The sequence below is a fragment of the Anas acuta genome, chromosome 4 (assembly GCF_963932015.1).
Source record: "Anas acuta chromosome 4, bAnaAcu1.1, whole genome shotgun sequence".
NCBI lineage: Eukaryota > Metazoa > Chordata > Aves > Anseriformes > Anatidae > Anas > Anas acuta.
In genome coordinates, this window is record NC_088982.1 from 27,298,023 (window position 1) to 27,321,214 (window position 23,192).

The following is a 23,192-nucleotide window of genomic DNA, read 5'->3' on the forward strand; positions in this document are numbered from 1 at the left end:
TTCATTTCTTTGAGATTAATCATTTGGTGTCCTCTTACAAAATTTTGTAAAATGCAGTTATTTGATCTCTCTACAGGGCCAGTATTGTTGGATGAGTTTGTGGAATGGTATAAAGGAAAACAGATGACATAGGAGTTTAACTATGCACAGCCACTCAAGAGTCACTGTTACCACAGTTAATGTCAACCATTAGCCATAAACTGCTATTTGTATCAAAGTGCATGCTGCTTTTCTTGCACTGCGTCCCTTTTGCAGGGAACTTTTGATGTTTGCTATTTAACAAGCTAGCTCTGCTTGCTGTGTAGCATTGTTCTCTTTGAAGGCTGCTTTGCATTTTGTATTTACACTACAGATTGGTGAACTTGCCAGCGTCTTCACTGTGATTATGTGTATATTGCTGTCTAAATTTTGTATATGTGTATAAAAAAAAAAAGCTTCAACTAGGGATTATTTCTGCAGAAACGTATTGTAAAAATAACTTTGTGGCATATTTCTAGTCATCACTTACATGTTGAAACTTTAGTTCTTTTGCTTTTCTTTTGGTCTCAAATGTAGCATTTCAGAAAATGAAATGAACAGACTGCTTGGACATAGTTACGCTGAAGAACTATTGTCGATTTCAATGTTACTGTTTGAGATGCCATTTTCTGAGGGGAGAAGACATGCTGTGACTTTCTTCACGGGAATTCGCCAAACATAACCTATTGCTTAATAGGAATGAAACGTTGGTGTCTTAAAAAAAATAATCATATATATATATAAATATTAAAACACTGTAATAGTTGTATATGCCACAGATGATTTCCATTTGAAGAAAAAAGTGACTTTTTAATGTTAAAACTGCAGTAGTCATTACAGGTACAAATGAACAAATTAAAGTACCTTTTAAAAATGGGTTTTAGACTTTTGTAAATTGCCTTTGGCATACTCCTTTTAATTTTTGGTGTACCAAGAGTGTTTGGACTATGTTGCAATACAGTGAAATTTTAAAGTTCTAGGTAAAATTAGTGGTCTGGGGAATAGTCTGCTCACCCCTAGCACATAGGTAGTGCAGATTTCTTTTTTTTTTTTTTTTTTGATTTGTAATATAAGTCTTTTCCATAGTCTCTAACTTTTGTGTTTCCGAGTAATTAAACCTATTAGATTAAGTAGTTAAAACATTGCTTTTTCTTTCACGCTAGGGATTGAAATTTCCTAGCAGGATGTCCATTGCAGGCAATGGGCATGTTAAACACCAGCATTGCACGACAGTACTTTTTTCTTAGGGACCACATACATCCTATTTTACTAATTCCCTTATTTGCATAGAAGAGTTCTTGTGGTAACTCTGGGGAAGATGAGTGAGAGGAATGATGTTTAATTTCTGTTGTTTTTTTTTGTTTTTTTTTTCTCACACAGTCTTTGCCTTACCCTTCTTCATTAAAAAACGTTAGTGTTGATTTTTATAAATAGGTTCTTTAATTATCTGGTGCTACTAAACATAGAGTCCTAAGGATATAGTGAAATGTTCCATACTCATTCATGGAACATTTAACAAAAAAGGGCCAGTGGATGTTTTGGAACAAAGAATAACATTACTTTTCTGTAGAAATATTTGACAAGGTACTGGCGGTTTTGACATTTCTTCAGAATGCAAACTGGGGTGTTGGGGGGGGGCGGGGAAGATGAGTCTTAGGTTGAATGTGAAATATGTGAAATTTTCAGCTGTATTGAAGATCCTATTATAACCGAGTTTGGGAACAACTGTTATTAACTTGACTACTTTCGGGACAAGGTCTAGTTTAGGAAATGCGCATTCGTCTGCTGTCCTGCACTGGGAGGTTGCACCTGTGCTATGGGTGGTCTGATTCTGTTCAAATCTGTTTTGTTGTTGACGGTTTTTGTTTGTCAGAACAAGCTGCCAAAGACAAAAATTGTTTGTGTGTGTTTGTGTATATTTGTATATACATAAATATACAGTCTGTATACATATACAAACCCCAGAATTTCAAGATGCTGATGAGAAAATACTACTCTTCCTCATGAAAAATTCATGTCCGGATTTCCATGACACTAAATAAATAGCATTCTTTAAAGTTAGTAGTGGTAAAACATACATAGTCATTGCTTCTTCTTGTCCTAATACATGTAACCTTAATTCCACTTTGGATGCCAGTTTGCACAAGAATTTAATTCAGTGGTATTTAATGTTTACAATAAGCCTCTTACTAAAACACACGTTTTATTAAGACTTCTGATGTAAATGTGTATATTACCATAGTATAATCACCGTAAGTATCAGTGGAGCTGCTGGTTTAGTTCTTAAAAGAATTAACTTAGAAGCAATATAACTCATAACATTAGGCTAAATTGTGTTTGCTAAAATTTTAAGTGAAATACTGGAGTTGTTCTTAAAAGTTAGGCTAGTTACTGACTCTAGAGGACTGTTTAGCACAAATTGGCATGAATTACTGCTCAAATACAAGGTTTGCATAAAATGTTTTGTATGGCACAAATAATTTGCCTTCCAGTAAAGGAAGCAAGAGCCAAAGACATTTTTAATCCATTATTTTTATAGGTGTAATTTTCACATAACAGGGTCAACAGAAATCTCCTCAGTTAACCAGGTGTTCTTTTTCCAAGTTTCGCTAATATTTAGCGGAATACAAAATTTAACAGCGAAGTAAACAGAGGAAAACAAAGCTCAGAAAGTATTCATGCTGTATAAACAGACTTCATTTTTTTTTCTTTGGGTAAAAGTGATTGGGAGTGATGGAAAGGAGGAATGTGCTTAGAAATGGATTAGATACTGCACATATTATCTTCCACTTGCAACCAAGATGAATCTGTAGTGTTCAGCTGGTTTGTAACAAGTAACTTCATGAAATAAATCACAGATGCAAGTTGACAACTTACAGAGATGTAAATGGACTGAAACAGACATGTATGGCTTGATAACTGCCCCTGTGTTACTCATCCTTCTGTTTTTGCTATGTTTGCTGACCGGCAAGGGAGCCCAACATTGCTAGTCTTGTGTTTTGCAGAAATTCCCTGTAGTTTTTAAATAATTGTGGACGTTTAACTAAGCCACTCAATTTACTGTGTATTTAGTACAAGTTTGGTGTTTACTTTTTTGTTTGTTATGCTGTAATGTAATTAGTTTCCCCCACACACACCTATTTGAATAATAATATCCAGCATATCCTGATAGCTTTAACAAGAAACCGAGAGGTCATTCTGGCAGAAATGCCACAAGTCCTGTGCTAATCCTTCTGGGGTAATATAACTGCTCTTATTAGCAGAAGCTTGATCGTCTATGTACAATTCATGCTTGGTATTTGGAAGACGTAAAGTAGAAAGCCAGTTATTTAAAGGAAAACAACATCCGGAGACGCTTTAAGTTGATAGATGGTAAACATTTGGAGCTCTTTACTATTCAAATAACTGTAGAGAATATTAGTAATAGAAACATTTCACAAATTAGATTTGTGTATATTTCATTTTACAGCAAGATAGTATTTTAAATATGAATTTTAATTCTTTTTCAAGAAATGCGAGGAGGATGGAATTTCTTGCATTTCTTTATGTACTTGAGCTTTCAGCTGAAACCTGTTTAAGGTTGCCTTTAAGCTACAATAAATATTTGGGTCACCTTTGTGTGGCCTCCTACACATGTAGAGGACTGGAGACCCCATTTTGTCAGAAATACATGCATTTTATTTCATCACAAATACACTTGCACAATCAAAAGTAGTTTTAGCTCATTGTTACTTGGTTAATGTCCCCAAGTTAACTTTTTTGGAGGGCAAAAAAAAAAAAAGGATTTCAGTTGTGTTAAGGCTTTCCCAGATTTCTGTTGACTCTTGGTCACAAGCCTAACATTGTTGAATACTCCTGAAATTCATGTAGACAGCTTTAAAGGTTAGCTTGTGCCCTGCTTTTAATTATAACTGCTAAAATACCTCCGTATAAGCCTTATATCTTATCCTTTCATATTGCTATAAAAGCGTGTAGAATCCAGCCATCCAGCCACCAACTAAACAGTTAATTGTCTGTAATCGAGACTGAAACATGGGGTTGTTTTTCAGTATTTTTCCCCTGTGCGTGTATGTGTGTTGTCACCAAATAGTTCTTACCGATGCTGCTGTTGTAGGAACAGCAGTTAACCTGTAATCATGAATGCTTTATGTCTTAGTTACTTGGGTATGACATACATGAGGTGTGCTGAACTCCTGTGACTCTCAACCCAGTGAAAATACTGTTACACCACCTAACATGAGTTCACCCGGTTGATTTTTAGGTCTTTTGCTGGTGTTGATGTAAAATGGCATCTCACAAATAAACAGTATTTGTGTTGGTTTCAGAAACTGACTTCAGGTTTTTCTGTGGTCTGTACTAAGGAAATTCCTTGTATGTGAATGCCTGACCTCAGCTGGTGACCTTTATCATTTAGCAGCAGAAAACTTTTCTGGGCTGAAAAAATCTGTTAAAGAATACATGCAATCACATGATCCTTATTCTCAATATTACAGCAAATCAAATATTTAAAACACTCTGTTGGAAATTGGTTTGTTTCAAATGGGATGTGCGGGTATAAAAAAATACTGTAATACAGAAGTTTTCAACAGGCTAATTAACAGTATCTCTGGCTGCATCAGAAGTGTCACCAACAGGTGTCATGAGGGAGGTAATGCAAAGAGGAGGGAGCCAAGCTCGTTTCAGTGGTGTCCAAGGATGGGACAAGAGGCAGTGGAACACAGGAGGTTCCCTCTGAACATCAGGAAGCACTTTGTTTACTGTGCAGGTAACTGAGCGCTGGCACAGGTTGCACAGAGTTTGTGGAGACTCCCTCCTTGGAGATCTTCAAAAGCCACCTGGACATGGTCGTGGGCAACCTGCTGTGGGTGTCTGCATGAGCAGGGGTTGGACCAGACGGCCTCCAGAGGGCCCTGCCAGCCTCAGCCATTCTATGATCCTGAAGATCTGAAGCATAAATTCTAAAATTCTAGATACTGTTTGTACTGGAAAAGAACATCAGTCTAGTAGTAGTTGAATGTGGTAGTATTTATATCTGAGGCTGTTCATGACCTCAAATACTCTTGTTTTCCTTAGCTTTTAGAAGAGTTTGTCAATTATTTGACTTGTAATGGGCTGTTGAGTTGACCTTTTCAAAGCAAAAGGGGTAATATCTAAGCGGAACAATAGAAAAGCTGCTAGCAATAAGACATGAAAATTGCAGCCTAAATGTCTCTAGTACATTCACGACTTCAGTTTTTAAAACAGCCATGAGTTAACCTTCCTACTTAATACTGGCTGCAGAATTCGAAGTCTGGTGGTGAATAGGAAGCATTCTTGTGAAGCCGACAAAGAATAAAGGAAGAGGCTTACACCCTGAAAGAAGGGTGTGCCCAAACTGTTACCAAAACAGTCAGCTCTTTGGTCTTCATTTGAGAGTTCATCCAGCAAATGCTGACTGCTTTTTTATGGGGCATATTCTGTGACTTCGTTTACTTGCTGTCAGCTGTGGTAGTAACTTATATCTTAGGTGATTGTGATTTTTTTGGTACCTGGAGTTACTGATGAAGCTAAAGAAGTTCCAGCATCCCTAGAGCAGTTCCAGTCACACCTCTTTGCAGGCATAACTTCTGTGCGGGAGGGAAAAAAAAAATCGTGCCTGTCTGATGTACATTTATACTCCTATGTCTGCAGCTGTTTTTGTACTAGAATAAGTATTCCTGAAAATAGTGACCAAACAAGCCAAATGAGGAATGTTTTCAGTTCCCAGAAGATACGATTGATTACAACAGCTGAAAGGTAAAGAAAAGTGAGTGTTGATAGAACCTCAGAGGGATTCAGTGAGTGGGGGGTTGCTTACCTTTTGGGCACTGAAGGGCCTGGAGAAATAGGGTGTAGGGAAAAAAGAGCATTGAAGGCACACAGTATAAAGAGTATTGGCTGGAAGCCATGGGAAATATATAAGATTTTGTATTATTTCTGAGAGCAGTTGCTAATGATATGAGGAACTAATGAAAAGGGGAAGGAGCTGAATATTTGAGTTTGAATGAATAGCTGATGATAACGAGTGTCTGCAGTGCTCAGCAGCAAAGCAAAGGTGCAAGATTTAGACAGAAATGTGAAGGTAAGTTTCAGACAATATCAACATTATTCTGACAGTAAAATTCATTCTACTTAGTCGTTAATTTACTCCTTCATAAAGGATTTTTTTATTTTCTTAGTGGATGTGATGAGAACAGAAGATAATCTTTTTTTTTTTTTCCTGTAGCTTTATGGCACAAAGGGAGGCTTAGAAAACTTGCTGCTCCTCCTAAGTAGCGTACGGTATGCATTGCTACTGCAGCTTTCTGGGCAGAAAAAAAAAAGATGAAACATTTTTTCCAATATATATTTTGAAAGCCTGCTGAACCGTAGTGGAAGCAACTGACAAAATATTCCTGTGTTTGCAAAAGCGGTGGACTTTAGAGACTTCTAACCCAGAAATTTGGTTCAAAAAAGCAGAAGATGCTAAAATATCCTCTCTCATGTCTCATGTATAGCGGGATTCCAATAGGAAAACACAATAATAGCGATAATGTAATAATTTCAGTGTTACGTTTATTTTAAACAGAGAAATAAAACAGTGCATATCAGTGAGAATTTCCAAAGGAAACTAGTATCTTCATAACTAGAATAAATAAGACAGTGATTATATACTATTACTATAACTCAGCAAACCTTTATTAACACTTAGAACTACCGAGTTCACTCATTTGAGTATCCCAGAGTAGTTTTTCATGTTCCCTACCCCTTTTTATTATTTTACACACAAATACCCTTGTAAGCACAAGTCCGAAGTATCTGGCTTATTTGTCCACAGACATTTTTGCACCTGTTGTATGACAAATGTATGTGTTACACTTCTGTGTCTGGACTGCTGCAGTCTGTTGTGCTTCGCAACATGACTGCAAATCCGTCAAATGCTCTTTTCTTCTTAGCAAAAAACTGGCCCTGTCTGGTCTGAGGTTTTGGAGTGAGTTTTTCACTTGAATTTGGGAGGCTGACAGCTGTTGTAGAATCGTTCTTCAGTCCTGGCAAGGTAGTGCCATCCTCCTTCTCACTGGAATCAGTGTTCCTGGGGGTTTTATCTCCTGCACTCTTTTGTGGGAATGAGCTGTGCTGTAGGCTTCCCTTAAAGAAACTGGATGGGACTGATAAGGAATATGCATCCTCTTCACTTGGATCCAACTGGAAATGCTTTTCTGTGTTGAAGGCTGGCTCTGTTTTCCCAGAAGATTCAATATGCAGCAAATCTGCCATAACACTACGAGGCTGTATTTCTTCAGGAGAGCTACAGCTACTGCTATCCTGTAATTCTACATGTTCATCATACTCCTCTTCATTAAAACTTTGCATTTTATATCCCCAAGTCTTAGTTCTGTTCCCATGCTCACCGTGTGGTAATGAGTCTTCTTTCTCACTGCTAAACTTAAAAGGTTTTTCAGTTTTGTCTTCCAGCAGGGATTGAAGAGGCGATTCATTGCTGCCTATGCTGGCATGCAGTAGTGGTGCTTTTTTAACAGTTTCCTTCAAACCAATATCAATGGGAGCAAAAGTAAAAGAACTGTTCTGGGAAGTACTGCTGTTTTGTCGTACTGTAATGTCCCTTTCATCATGATCACTTTCTGAGGAGCTCCCATCCGTGAGCTCTTCTGTGCTTACCTCTGGTGCACGCTCTTTCTGTTCAGTGGGACTGGATCTGGGGAAATGCTGTGGCCGAATGGGAAACTGCAGCTGCAAGTCAGTGTCCTCAGGAGCATTTTCTGTATTTCTTGCATATGAGGGAGAAGGTTTTAATGAAAGTGATGTGCTACTAAAGTCTGTATCATGTTTGCGGGGAGAATCTGAAATAGAGTTTTGTATGGTTGACTCTTCACTGGTAAAATAGTCAAATGATTCAGAAACTTTTTGACTTGAACTAATTGAGTCTGAATCTGATGTGTTTACACGATTGCTACGTTTATCAGTGTCAGGTGATGCTTCTTTAGCCGTGATAGTATTTGACTCGTAGTAGCGACGTGGTAGTTGATAGTATCTGAACCCATCGGTAGCATTTTCAAGATTTACATTGTGCTTGTCTTCATTTTTTCTAGCTTGCTCAAGTTCAGCAGCAGTGTTTGGGTGCTCTGGCCGTGCTGAGCAATAAACACTTTCACTGTCAGCATCAGCTTTCTCTAGTGACGGCTGAGGGGCTGGCAGGCTGCTGCTGGCACCAGGTTGTTCCGGTTCAAAATCTTCTAAGGAGCTCTCATCACTCATTGTGAACGCAGTCCCTTCATCTGAGGAGCTGTCACCGAAGAAATCTGCTATATGACCTCGCTCAGCAGCACCTTCTGTTGTGCGGTCGTACTGTGCACGAGGAGAGTTTTCTGTTTTTTGGTAGTCACTTAAATCCTCAGTCTTTGTATCTCTCGTACAGTTCCTAGATAAAGTCAAGTCTCCGAGATCACCGGTTATATTTATATTGCCATTTAGACCAAGTTCTCCATCCCATCTTTGCCTTCCAGGCATAAGTTTTGCCACGTTTAGGGGTTCATTATGTGAAACGACACCTTTTCTTTCAGGAGAGACTGGTGCAGGCTCTGTAATTTCAGACTGCATCTGCTCAGCGCTGTTTCCCACCTCGCTGTTCCTGGAATCCTGTGCACTTGTGTGGGATTGTCCTCTGGGAAGTGGAATGCCAACTTCTCTTGCGTAGGATAAATCTGAATCTGAAGAGTCAATGTGAATCGAATAAATGTTGGAATTCGTTCTGCTGGCTATAGGAGGGAGCCTGCTCTTCTCTACATCTTCATAATTTGCATGTTGTGAGTGTTCCCATAATGAAGTATCATTGCTTATTAATTTTGTTGGTGTTATTTCCCTGTTGTTTTTGTTATCTGTCCTTGCAGAAGGTTGTCCGAACTTCATAAATTCGGAATTGCTGGAATTAGCTCTGATGTCTGAAAGCACTGGGTCTTTCTTCATGTCAATCTTCTTATTGTTTTGGTTTGGGTACTGTTCAGCATTCGGTGTGTGCACCATGCTGTCAGTGATACACTCATACAAATGGTCAGCGTCTGCAGGAACAGCGCGTGTGCGTTTTGAAAAATTTTCATAAATAGCGGACAGGTTTTGCTGCCTGGCTGGGGGTTGGCTTGTATAGCGCTCTCCTCTCAGGGTTTCATCTGCAAAAGCTTCATTGGAATAAGTATGCTCCGAACCTCTACTTTTGTTTCTGTGCATGCACATCCACAGGCGCGCAAGGTAGGGTCTAGCAAAAACACCCAGGCAAAAAGCGCAAAAAAACGTAATGAACACAGAGAGGCAGATGGCCAGGGTAAAGTCCACCTTTGCTCTTTCTTGTCTAAAATCAGGGTTCGTGTCCCGGGTTTTTCTAACCAAAGATGTTGAAACCTGTTCTTTCACCTGTACGTTGTAGATGAGGTATTTCTTTGTTGTATTAAAAGTACACATATATAATCCTTCAGCATTTTTTTTGGCATTGTGTATTACTAAACTGCTCCATTTATCCAGTGTCATGTGAGGAAGACTACTTCCTTCTGAAATCCTGCCTTTAGGTGTCCACCAAGAGACTCCATTGCCTGAAAGAAAAGAAAACACAAATGAAAACATGTTTAAAAGTAGAGGATACTTGGCTTGCAGGGTCACGTTATTTCTATAAAGTGATATTCTGGCCTATCTGTGATAATTTTAATGTTATTTTTATAAACATCAATTTTCTTTTTATCCATAGTTACTTGATGTTGTGCCAAGTATCTGTCAAACCATCTTCAGTTTAGTACTTCCTCTACGTTCAAATAGAGCACACGTGGTGTCTTAATAGCAGACTTTCCACGAAAACTGGTGTGGGTGGGGGAGGAAGTCCCTGAAATGATGTACGGTCTTGGTCCTGCTAGAAGCTGCTGCTGGCTTTACCCTCTCACGTGCAAATGCACTCATTCTGCTGTGACTGAATACTAGAAGCAATATTGTATCCTTCTCATTTTTCTACGTTCACCCAGAATTACTACCCCACAGCTATTAATCACAGTAAGAGGAAAGCCTATTCTGTCCTTTGTTTGCATCCAATAGGTAATGTACACATTTATATACTACATACTGAAATTTGTGTATGATTGGACGTTAGTGTCACTTACTAGTTTAATATTACAAAGGAGATGAAGACTTCTTTGGGAACTAGAACTTACAAATATTCCGCTGTAATACTTTCTACTGAATTAACTGACATGTTAAATTCTTGTTCAATTATTTTTAAAATAGCATCTTTAGAAATCCACTTTTCAAACCAGATTTCTTTGATCATTCTGCATGCGTTTGGATGTCAGCAGCACGTATGGACAGAGTCCCTGTTTTACACACCCCTTGTGTTGTCCGTGTCACAGCGTAGCACTGATGTCTGCCCTGCTGGGATTGCAGCCGTCTTGAACAAAATGCCCTCGCTGCAGTTCAGATGGAAACTGGAAAGGTACAGTAGAGGTTTCTCGGAGTTGTTGGCAGATTTACTGTATGAAGTACTGATTTTTTTCCTCGTGGAGTCAGAAAGAAAAGGAATTAAATGTTTGAAAGCATTCAGTCTGCAGTTAAATATCCAGGAATTACTTGACAAATCCACCTCAAGTTGAAAGATGTTCAGATGGATTATCATCTGCGGTAGGACTGTTGTCAGAGCATTTTCACGGAGATCCACGACCTGTGTGGAAATAATTCATTCAGAATTAATTCGATAAGCCTTAGAATGGAGTCTGAATTACAATAGCAACAACAGCATTTATTTTAATAAACAAGCATTTGAAAGGAATGAGAACAATACATCTGTTTAATGTTTCAATAATATTGCACTAAGCTTTTTTGATTTAAACAAAAAGGACTGTGGTACATTTAGTAGTCCCTTCGTTGTAAATTACATCTGTGTGACTGGGAATCTGCAAGTCTTGCACTGTTGGAGTGCCTCCTGCATTGATGTCCCTGAGTGCAGGAGAGCAGTGTCCTCAAGGGATTTTTCAGTTGTGAAGATGTCCTGTGCTTCTTCACGACTCTCTAGCCTCCTTGGAAATAGCCTCTTCAGCCTTATTTCCTCTGAAACTCACATGTAATTCTTTCTCGGCTTGACTGTGGCAAAGTTGATGAGGGCCCATGACAGCATTTTAGGGCTTTGCCTTTCTTTCAGAGTGGAAAGAAAGTGCACATGGGAGGAATGGGGGAAGAAAAGGAGGTGTATGTTTATGCCAATTATAGCGGGGTTTGTGGCATAGTTAAGTGGGTAATTTTGCGGTTCTATTTGTATATTTACAAGTGTGTGTTCCTGAATATACAAACAAGTATTTACATATAAATGTTATTTAAACTATTTGCGTTCATTCATAATTTTATACTCTTATCAAAATCAGACCAATATAATTGTCACTGAGTAGTTGATTATTAACAATCTTTACTGGTGATTAGCAGAAAGCATTGAAACAGTTGTAATGTTGCAACCTGTAAGTTGTTGAGACCCTGGAAGGCATCTGGATGAATTGTAGTTATCTTGTTGTTCTGTAGGTAGATGGTTTTCAGCTGTGAGCAGTCCTGAAAGTCATTCTGGTCAATCTGTAGTATGCCATTGAATGACAGATGGACAGACTGTAAGGATTGCAGCAGTCCTAGCCCTAGGAAGAGCAAAATTATTTTACATTTTATATTATTGCGTTCTTGGGTGGGCCAAGGAGCTTTAAAAAAAAAAACTTTGCAAGGAAATTCATTCTGTTACTGTCTACTGCAAGTAGTGGCTGCTGGCTTTGGTTTATCCTGCCTTTTCTGTTGAAGAGGTGACCCATCCTAAAAGTTGTATAGCGTCAACAGAAGGCATTTTAATATACACACAATCAAAGCATTTTTTTTTTTTTATTTTTTAATTCACATGTCCATAAGAGCAGTAGCATTCCTTCATGCTGTGAAAATCATTTTGACTGATCTCTGTACTGATCATTGACTGATCATTGAGCATGCTACTCTGGAGAATTTGAGGTGGGGAAGGAGGGGTGTGAAAAGGTGAAATGTACACAGTTTATAAAATACAAGAATGTTAATTGCAAATAAAAGATAGAGATACGAAAGGTGACACAATTTCTCCTGTTCACTGCCAGCTGCACGTTCACACACGTTTCTCATATGGGGAATTACTTGAACCATATTCATAGGACATATGTCTGGCTGAAAACAAAATTATTTATGCCTGTCTGCCTGTGAATTCAGTGTGTCAGTATGTTTTACAGCATATCCTAGCTACAACAGCATCTGTCTTGCATAACTAGTTCTTCTGAATGCTAGAGATCCCTTATTTTTCTTACACACTGCAGGGAGTCCCTAAAGCTGTAGCCTGCAGGTTCCGATGGGAACCTGAATGCTCAGTGTCACCAGAGCTTTGTAACACCTACATGCTGCTCTCAAGTGGTTTCTAGTCATGGGGCATTGCTGAGAAGCTGCTGCTTCTTAAAAATGTTGCCCTTGGTGCTATGTGGTTTATAGGAAATCTGTAATTGCTGTTTGCTGAGTAATGGATCTCCGGGTTTATTGTGAAAAGCAGAGAGAATGATTCATTCCTGCTGTAAAGCTGGAGGTAGCTGATAGGAAAGGCATTCAGAAGTGCTGGCAGTTCCATCAATTACTCCCTGTACCTGGATGAAGAATGGTAGTTCAGATGCAGCCCTGAAGCTGAAGTTATGCCAGAAGTACACCATGATACAGCACCAGTAGGTAGCAGCCTGATACCTGGAGCATCAGCTGTGAGAAGGGTTTCTTTATGGCCCAAGCCCTCTGCTTTAGGTTTGTGTTTTCTTGCAGAATCTCCAACAAGAGCTTTTGAACCAGAGCACTGGTGAAGTGTTTTGGAGAGGGAATATGAAGCTCTGAACATGCATTTAAATGAGCGTGGGATTTAAGTACTGCTTGAAGTGTGGGGGTACGATGCACAACAATTTGACTTCTAAGATCTAAAAATTAAATTTTGACAATCAGAGAAAAAGGTTGGTCTATGAAAAGGAGTTCTACGTAGCTGTCAGAACAATCAAATCTGCATTGGTGTATTTTACAGTACAAAGTTTTTATGTTTTCCATGTGGGAACCTCACAGACACTGTAAAAAATGAACTGAAAGTTTCCTGTTTGAAAAGAATTACTTAGTGTCAAAAAAAAGAGGAATGACAGAAAGTGTAGGACCCTGTGTAACTGCAAAATCACTCCCTTCCAGTTTGTTTGATAGGTGTGGTTATTTTGTTTTCTCCTGGTGTTTTCAAAGTCTAAAGCTAATTAATCTGATGGTATCAGGGACTGACTAAATACAGCAAACAGTGTGTAAGATAGCATTGTTTGTACTGCAGCTTTCACTTCATTTAAACACTTTTTGGACAATGTGGATCTTCTGTTTATGAAGATACAGACCGTCATAAAGGCTGTGATGCCTAGCATGCTTCAGTTACTAAGAAACACTTTCTAAAAGGTTAGCAAAGCCTTAAATCCTTCTCTTATTAATGGAAGGTGTCACTTTGGTTGCGTAGTAGCAAAATTGCTTTGACTGAACAAAATGTATTTTCCTGTCTTTATGAAATACCGAAATTGGAGCAAGTTTATTTTAAAGGCTACTGACTTTCTTCTGAAGTGTGGTATGAAATTTTTCTGTAATTTTCTTAAATGTTAAGGTCCATGACTGAGTTATGAAGGCTGGTGTTTTTCCAAAGATCCTTACTTCCTGTTTCATACAAACAAGGAAAACTATTCCCGTGCCTCTTGGAGATTTTGCTTATACCTGACTGCCATTAAGTGTTATGATTGCTAAGACTGTATAAAACCAAACAAATCCCAAACAACGCATTTGCTTTAGTCTGTTATTGCATGGAGGTGAAATTTGGCCTCACCTTAAACATAAGTGAAACAATCATATTCTAAATTCCTTAACAAGTACCATATCATATCAAAAACCAACTTACTCCTTGGAGCGAGATCCTTAAAAATTTTGAGATGCTTACCTCTTGGAACTGCATTGAGATAATTTCTTTCAGCCAACAACACTTTCAAAGCAGGCAGGAAGTGATGGACTTTTCCATACGTTTTAGAAGCATGTGCAGCTGTAGGGATGTCTAGCACAAGGGTGTTGATAGAATTACCGTTGAGGTTTAGAGTTTCTAAAGCAGGTACATTTCTAAAAGCAGTTATGGAGAGTTCAGAAATCAGGTTGTTACTGAGATTCAGATGTTTTAGCATCCAGTCTTCGTTTCTCCCGTTGGCGCACAGTAAAGTTGTGATGTTGTTGTAACTGAAGTCAGCTGTTAGTGCTGTTTGTGATATATCTTCTGGAATAGCAGATAGTCCAGCAAAAGAGCAATTCACTGAGAACTTCCCGTCCCACCGGCAGTCTGAGTGGTGATGTGCATTAAGAAGCTGCTGTGACTTGGTTCCCACCAATCCAGGAATGTTAAAGTAAAGGACCACAGCTATGATGCTCAAATGAAGGTTATCCATAGTATCTATAAGTTGTGAAATTAGGGTAAGTTCAGCATAACAGGAGTCAAAATAGGAGGCGGAAATACTTGGACGTTAAAAATGTCAACACAGAAGAGACACCCAAACCACTACCACAGTTCTGTCTCAAACATACAGGTTTGGCATGTTAGGTATTTTTCAAAAAGCAAGTTCATATATTGGTAAGCTTCCCCCTCCCACCACCTCTCCCAAAAGACAACCCAAACCTTTTCTTTCTTTTCCAGCCCGTCATACAAGAAACGCAGCTTCTCAGGTACTCCCCAACTAAACGCAGTAGAGACTTTTGAACTGTAACTTCAGGTATCATACGCAATTACCGCTGAGCAAAGTCCACTAGCTGTATAATCCATGACAAATAGATGTGGAATGATATTCATACTTACAGTTAATAAAACACTAGTTTCACTGTCAATAAAACAACGTCTTTTAATCAGAGGCTGTATTATTACAATAACACTTCTAAACCACAGCTGTGTCTTAGAATTTATTGTTTCATTTCAAAACAAAGATCAGAAATCCAATTGTCTTCCACCTATTGAAACAACAACCACCTTTACAAATGCTGAGAATTCATCACATGGAAGTTGTTTCAGTGTAACCAGTATGGTATTTTTACACAGAGTACGTAGAATGTACTTTAAAAACACAGAATCTCAAGTGCATCTGTGGGATTTAAATAAGCAGTGTGCCACACAGTGTTATAAATAAGCATTGAAAAATGTACTTTAGGCAGTTAGAAGATATAAAAAACAAATTACTGCACAACACAGGGCATATATAATGTCAACATTTCTCAAACCGTGTAATGAAGGCAACAAAATACATGAACACCACATGAATAGTGGCCAGCAAGTCAATAATTTATATCACTTGGTATTTATATGACTGATTTTGCTACGTTTGACTAAAAATCCACACCTCGAAATCAATTCTTCAGACCATGATTTAAAAGTACCTTTGTGACGCATTGTTCAGCTATGTTGCATACAGTATTTGAATAAGAATTCTTAATAATTACAGGTCAAGAATCCCATCCTAGCATGTAGGCATGTCAGTATTAACCAAAGAAGAGCTATAACGTGCTGCTCATGAGTATTCTACTTGACTGAGGCAGTGTCTGTTATTGACCAAATTCTAGTTTGGCTTTGGAGGATGCTGCTGCTTATATTTATGTATACATGAATATGTGTATGTCAGTATGAATTAATGGCAGACATGTATGTTAGTGTTTACATGTGTATGCATAATATGAATATAAGCAGCATTATACAATGTACATAAATATATATTTGCATATAGATGTAAGTAAAGTGACAAACTGCCATTGTCAACTGAGTGAAAGTTCTGAAAAAGTAACCATTTTATTTCCTTCTCCTAATTTACACATCTTGATTGGGACACTACTTAGAGCAGCAAAGGTTTTTAAAAATCTTTTTTGAAATGACTAATAAATATTAACTGCAGTGAAACCATGAAGGTCATGAAGGCAGTATGCAAAACGTACCTTAGTACTCTCCCATAATCTTTAATGTGTGTAATTCAATGGCTTTTGCTGCATTTTACCCCATTTTTGTTAGACAGCTCCACTGCTGCCCACCCCCCAAAACCCCAGCTACATAGCATCAAAATTTGGTTTTGCCTTTAACCAGTGAGGGAAACGTGACTCCTCTGACCTCCAGAGCAGCCTAAAGCCTGACCTAAAGGCTCCCCTCCAAAAATCACTGCCCCCCATACACATCCTGCACCAGGACTTACTGACTTGCAGTAAATGCAGGAACTGGGACCTTAGACAGGAACTTCTTTGCAGCAGAAGCTGACTCGTCTGCGGAGTTTGCATACTCTAAGAGCTATAAAACAAGGGTAGGTAATTTTTATTCCCATAACAAATGACCAATTCTGAAGTTAATGTATAACATTTGCACAGCTTTTAGGAAGAGAAGTGCATGCTTAGTGCCTAGTGTCAAAAAAGTACTTGCAAAGTCACCTTTGTGGAAGTCACCTTTGTGGCCTTCATTATTAAGGTTATTTGATTATATTGGAAAAAAAAACAACACACAAAAATCCCAAACTATTTCAAACTGAAGAAAATACATGGGGGAAGGAGGAATCTTACAATGAGCTAGTCTATTTTTAGTACAGACCACAAATTTTGCCTCTACAAAAGCAGTTCTAAGGCAGTAAGAGTTTTTATAAGGCCCCAGCTCAGTTTCACTGTTGACAAGTTCAGATCCACGTGTATTTACTCTGCTGTAGTGGCATCCAGTACCATCACGTTTAGAATTGCAGACCTGCAGTTTAGCTTCAGAATTGAATTATCAGGTGTTCAGTAATGCATCAGGAGTGACATTCACAGGAAAAAAAGAGACCTTAGACACTGCAGCATCTTAGATGAGGCTGCTTGCAGTCATGCTTCGGATTATTAGCTGTTGAGTAATAGATTTGTACACTGTTCCCATTAAAGCACCCAGGAAGACACTTTTTTGGGCACCAAGCAAATTATCAGTACATCTTTGAGAACGTACCTTGTCATAAGCACATTTTATAAATACTTCTCATAAATTAAGTGTAGAATCCCTCAATTCCACAGACAGAAGGGGAGCTAAAGCAATGCTTTGGTAATTGCAACTTTCACTTTTACCAGCTACACTATTTCAAAACTGAAGTTACATTTCCATGCTCCATGTTACTTTGCAGATATTATTTGTGCTAGCTTATTTTTTTAACAATGTGACGGTAGATGACAGACTTACTGCAATATTATAATGTACCATTAGCCAATCTGCCACTAGCTTTCTTTTAGTACACATACAGTAATCCACGTAATTTTTTGGGGGGGATCATTACAGCAACCTTTGGCAGTAAATGCTGAGAAGACAAAAATTTGCCACTTCAGCCATCCTGTGGAAAAATGCACATCCAACAGCAAACAGGCACTCCTGTTGAAGTACTTCAGATTGTAGTTGTGTTCTCAGCAATCCTCAAGGTTTTGGGATGTAGGCCAAAAACCTCTCCTAGTGGCAACTGAAGCCAGGTGAGGTTGTTGCTAAAATCATGTTCTTTAAATGTATTCTACTGATCCCAATTCAAGAAGGTATTTCAGTGTGTGTGTAAACTGAAAGCTTACTAAAACAGGGCCACTATCATGGCTAGCAGGATGATGACATAATACTGTTGAACATGAGTCTGCGCTTAAAAATAGTATGTAATAAACAGTATAAACTCCTGTAGAAACAGAAATCCTTGAAGGCATGCAGTTACTTCATACAAATATATGTAAACACATAGAGAACTCTCCTGGTAGTGTTTTGTTTTAGTGCGTGGCTCCACATGGATTGACAGAGGTCTGACAACCCATGTTATGACCTGTCACTTGAACCTTGAACAGCGTTCCATCTGCACACATGCACAGCTTGAAGCGCAGCCAGTTGCCATTGTTAAACTGTTCCCCATAAGAAGAACTTGGCAGTCTCGATGGGCTGACCATCACAGTTCCATTCAGGATAATGCTGTTTTCCTATTAAGAAAGAGGAAAGAAAAGTGTAACTTCTTAGTTAAACAAGGCAGACTGTTTTTTAAAAAGGATAAGCTAGTTTAACCAATAAATGACATTTTTAAGATGGCTGTAGAAATCTACACAATAAATAACATATCATAGACCGTCTTGGGGTTGAAAGGGACCTTAAGTGAATTTAAAAAAAAAGTATACGAAATGGGAATCAGTGTTCAAATTTGTACATGAAATTCATTCACACGTGAAATCAAAGTACATTTTTCCCCTTCCTGAAACTTTTCCATCATTTTATACGCTGTGTGTCGTTAAGAATCTCCAAAAAACTTAAATGAATGCTGGTGAGCCTTGCTGTGACAGTGCAGGAAGGCAGTGCTCCTAATTTTAGTCTCTGCTCCTCTGTCAAAGGTTGCTGTCCACAATAAGGCCTCCAGAATGGAATATATATTCCCTTTGGTATTCATTTCAGTACAAAGACCAATAGTTTACCTTAATTGCTTTGTGGGTTTTTCGTGTCTTACAGAAATAAATCACTGTAACCTAAAAACCACTGAACCACTAATTAAAAGCAAAGTAACAATCCCTTTTAAAATTCTACTACGTGTGCTGACCACAACTAAACTTTTATGCCTATTTTATATAAAATTTGAATCCATACAAAGCTACAAGAGTTTACTATCAGCTTGAATTTGAAACTAAGACATTCAAAAAACGCTGTTTTGAAATACTTACTGCTTTAAGTTCCATGTTACCCCCCATTCGAAACTCAATGGTTTTGCCTGTGATGAAAACACCTTCATTTCCACGGACAATAGCACGTCCATCAACCTTTATGTTTAGATCACTGGTTGCATTGCTGGTAATCTGAGAATGTAAATAAATAAAAGTATTAGAGATCAATGAAAATGTACCACTTGGGTTTATCTAGGTAATTTTAATTACCTTAAGAATGTTACTCAACAATTTAATAAAAAAAACTTCAATGTATTTTATGCCCCTCTCACGTTATGCCTATGAAGCTTCTGCCCGTTTTTTATTTTCTACATTTATGTCTATAAACATGGCTTACTTAATTTTGGAAGGTAAGTAAAATTGTTTGTTTGCATATGGTTTGATTGTGATCGAAATGATTTGTACGACAATTTCATGGGATGCGCAATTAACACTGCTAGCAATTGCAGGCTTCCTTGTAAGACGTGATTATGTAAACGTATTCTTCTCTTTTTATTTAATCTATTCCTCTTACATATATAAGGATATAGTTGTTGTTTTTCTCTCCAGTGTTTACTGTTTGTTAGCCTGCAGAGATAACACGAAGATCAAACTGAACTCTTTTTTGTTCCTATAACACATAACCCTCTATAAAACCACCAGTACTGCTCCATTAGTGTTGCAAAATAGAACTGTAGGCACTGCTGTCTAAAAAGCCTTTATTATGAGTGACGTTATGAGTGCAAGAAATTTCAGTCTGACATTAACTGACATTTGACATATATGCCCGCCTACCAGTATGTAGGCTTTTTAGTTCTCTGGTAAATCAAGCATATTTAATGTAGCAACCAAACTAAGAACACGTTTAACCTGGAAGCCGTGAACTAACACAACTCTTGTAATGCTGTGATTGTTCTCCACACTTCCACTCAGGCTTTTGGAATTCTGATGTACTAACATTTATCACCAATAGAAACTTGAAGTTCTGGTAGCTACTTCTGGAAGTTCTTGCTAGAAACAACAAAAAAGCTTTTCATAGTGGTTTTATTTCTGGAACAGTTATCCATGTACAAGGAAGTGCATAAATGCTTGATAAAAAGTCACACAAGTTTTCTAATCCTGATAATGGAGCTAGTATGGTATTCCAAATGTCATACTCATTTAATAATGTCAGTTTTCATTCCTAATTTTTAGCATCAGTTATGTTTTCAGAGCTGCATTTCTAGTCAAATTTGTAAATATACTTGAAAGTAGTATTTTTTTCCTTGTTCTACAACTAGAGCAATTCAGTAATTACCTTTTAGAAAGAGTTTTAAAAGTTCAAAATGACATACCCTCTCCGTAGAGGCCTTTTGCACGTTCAAGATTTTAACTCCATTTGGCAGATGAAACTCATGAGTTTCATAGTCTGTGCTGAACAGGGTGTTTTGTGTCCGGGGGTCAACAAATTCCATGCCAATATCACTGGTAATGGAAGTTTTGTCTTTTTCCACACTAAGCTTGGTTGTTCCTTGCTGAAATACAATCTGCAGAAACAGTATTTTATGTTAACAATGTTTCACATTTAATGTTTATAAATAATGCAAGTGAAGTTCCATAGTGTTGCTCACACACTTTCAATTCATGATATAACTTACAGGCTGATTATTTCCAGTGATCACCAAATCTTCATTACGTCTGCCTCCTACAGTGCTTTTATATAAGGGATGTATAACACCCATGTCAGAAACTTGCTTAAACCGCAGTAAGCCACTCTCATGGAACTCCATACTGTCACAGCCATTGGGGCCAATTCGAATCACAGCCCAGATAACAAGTGTAATCTGAAAGAGAAACACACATTTTCAAAGATTTCTTTTATTGCTTGGATAGTCCCACAAAAATTATTGTATGAATTAGTTGTTTTATTTGAAGTAATTATTAATGCTAGCATTTAAGTGAGCTTTTGGTGTGAATTACTTTAGTGTGTGCAATTCCTGCTGGAAATGTCGGAATACCTGTAACTATTAAAAGCATTTTCCATGATTTCTAGACTCATCTGAAAGGGTAACTAAAATATTCATCTATATTTATATAATTGAAATTAAATCATGTCCTTAATTAATATTTTTCTGATTTAAGGGTAGCCATGGTATCATAAGCCAAACAAATTCCCTGAACAAAATATCTCAGTTTAGAATATACTTTTGAACTACAAGAAAGCACCTTCTGATGTGCATGTCTCATTACAGGAAAAAAAAAAAAAAAAGAAAACCCATTGCTTTTCTCTGACCAAGCAATAAAAAGGTGGTAGTTACAGCAATGGATGTTTAAAGTGCAGTGGCTGATTAATTCTGAATGCTCATGTGCTGCTCAGTTATTACACATACAATATTCCTGGCTTACCAGATTATCCCAAATGCATTTCTACTGCACTAATAACACTTTGCATATCCTTCTCCTCTGTTTGATAAATTGGAGGTTCCTCATGGGACCACAATACTGAAGTAATGATGACTAAAATGGTAAGATTCTTCTGTCTAATCCTGCTCAGACTACAAAGGAGCACAAAGGAGAGGAAAAAAGGAGAAGTCTCCTTCAGCCATAGTGGAATAGCTTTTCTTTCTCTAATAGACATCTTAACATTGCTTACAGCCCAAGCATTATACTCACAATCAAATTGATGACAGCCAAAATAAAAAGAAGAACAATCACACAAATGGCCAAGTTGCCTTTCCTGCCACGTAAGCCTGTCTTATGGAGACGGTCTTCATCAATTGGAATGTATCCAGCTTTAAAGTTACTGTTGTGCTCCTTGTTAACATTCCTTCGCTCTACAGCCTTCTCACGCATAGATTTCTTCACTGGCCCATTGGAACTTTGCTGTAATACAAAGCATGGGTTAGCTGTTGTAAGGCATGTAAATCCACCAAAACGATATGCAAAAAATACAAAATGGATTAGTGGAACATGTTATATCCAGAATCATGTTATACTGCAGTCTGCTGCTAGGTACTTACACTTTACAACCACTGCAATCTCTTCTAATGCAATGACCAAAATGAAAATCCATGTATTTATAGACAATTTGTAAATTGTTTTTATATCTCATTTTTATCATGACAGTTAGGAATTACAACTCTGCTGCAGTACAAAAAAAATAGCTGTAATTAACTTCATCAGGCTTCTACCTCTTGGGGATGATATGGAGTATGATCCTGCAGGTCATGTACTAATGAACAGGATTTTAGTTCTCCCGGCACTAATGCAGGAGAGTCGTAGGGAGCCTATCAGAACATGCAGGAAGAAGTGTAGTGGAGACAGCTTTCAGGTTGCTGTGACAGTACGAGGTTTGCATTCAACTTCTATGACTTGTATGCAGCATTACAAAAAATACTGCAAAGCTTCAAAGCTGGCATGGGGAACTTGACTGGCCTAGCTTTAACTTACTCCTTTGAAGTGCTTAGATTGCAAAGTGTATCCCCACAATTTGACAAATTTTGATGTAAGGGAAACTCTTGTAGATATTGATTGGGAAGGAAAGAAACCTTGGTGTATTTCTGTATCTTTGTACAGTATTTTGTTCCACCTCTCCTGAATGCAGCAGGTTGCACCGTAAGCATCCAGTTCAAAAAAGGAGCTTGATCTTTTTGATGATATTAGGTTTGTTCACCCGAAACTAATCCTGAAGCTGCACAAATTTAGCTTTCACTGAAGCATGCAAACTCCAATGCAGAGGCCGAGACCGAATTAGAGCCGATGTCTTATTTATACATCGCCACCGCGCTCCCATACTCGCACACCCTCGTCCGATGACTCACGCACCCGCTCTATTTATACTGACCGAGCAACTCACGGCTTGGGATCACAAACTAGCGGCTGACACCTCCTCGCACAGAGCCGCTACGCTCATGTGGAGGAATGCCACAACGCCTCGCTTCGACAAGGGACAACATTTTTTCCCTTTGGGCGGAACGGGACACGGGCGGGACGCGCCACCCGCTCCTTTTCAGGCACTGCCCAAGCCTCGCCCCTCCTTCCCCCAGGGCACCGTCCCTGGTCACGTCCACGCCAAAAACTCAAGATATTTTTTGGGGAGAGAAGACGTTTATTTGGCGCCGCGCCCAGCACCAAATGGCAGCGAAAATGGCGGCCCCGCCCGCGGCCCCCTCACCCGGCGCGGCCCCTGCCCGCGGGGACAGACCTGCTCCGAGGCGGCCGCCGCCATCTTCCTCCGCAGCCGCTGCGGCTGCCCTGGGCTCCCCCTGCCGGAGGGAGGCGAGGAGGGAGGGAGGGAGGGGGGCGGCGAGCCCGGCTCCGAGACCCCGCTTGGCTCCGTCAGGGGAGGTGCCTGGGCAGCTCCCTACCGCCCCGCCATGGCCCCGGGAGGGGTCCGGAGCCGGGCTGCTGGGTGCCCCCGCTCCGAGGTGAAGCACTCGGGGAGC

General features: G+C 38.9%; 3 protein-coding genes across 9 annotated transcripts in view; 1 reads left to right on the top strand and 2 right to left on the bottom strand.

The window, feature by feature from the left end:
• DCUN1D4 (defective in cullin neddylation 1 domain containing 4) overlaps positions 1–17,268 on the top strand; it is a 51,256-nt gene extending 33,988 nt beyond the window's left edge. For 6 of the 7 annotated variants that reach the window (XR_011095925.1, XR_011095927.1, XR_011095926.1 and 3 more), the window contains 2 exons: positions 77–4,783; positions 4,824–17,268. Coding sequence is in view for 1 of the 7 variants with exons in the window: in XM_068680322.1 (XP_068536423.1) it covers positions 77–132 (56 nt within the window). In the remaining 6 variants the exon portion in view is untranslated. Of the gene's footprint in view, positions 1–76 lie in introns of all 7 variants that reach the window. The other variant, XM_068680322.1, reaches the window with a different exon arrangement.
• On the bottom strand, positions 6,874–14,834 carry LRRC66 (leucine rich repeat containing 66). The gene is made up of 5 exons (XM_068680312.1): positions 14,756–14,834; positions 14,036–14,533; positions 11,512–11,681; positions 10,396–10,726; positions 6,874–9,617 (listed from the first exon to the last, which is right to left on the bottom strand). Exons 2-5 carry the CDS (start codon positions 14,526–14,528, stop codon positions 6,889–6,891), a joined length of 3,723 nt encoding a protein of 1,240 aa, XP_068536413.1. The 5' UTR covers positions 14,529–14,533; positions 14,756–14,834; the 3' UTR covers positions 6,874–6,888.
• Positions 15,021–23,113, bottom strand: SGCB (sarcoglycan beta). Its single transcript, XM_068680321.1, has 6 exons — positions 22,952–23,113; positions 21,421–21,630; positions 20,406–20,591; positions 20,103–20,294; positions 18,790–18,921; positions 15,021–18,063 (listed from the first exon to the last, which is right to left on the bottom strand). Exons 1-6 carry the CDS (start codon positions 22,973–22,975, stop codon positions 17,860–17,862), a joined length of 948 nt encoding a protein of 315 aa, XP_068536422.1. The 5' UTR covers positions 22,976–23,113; the 3' UTR covers positions 15,021–17,859.
• Between the last annotated feature and the right edge of the window lie 79 nt (positions 23,114–23,192).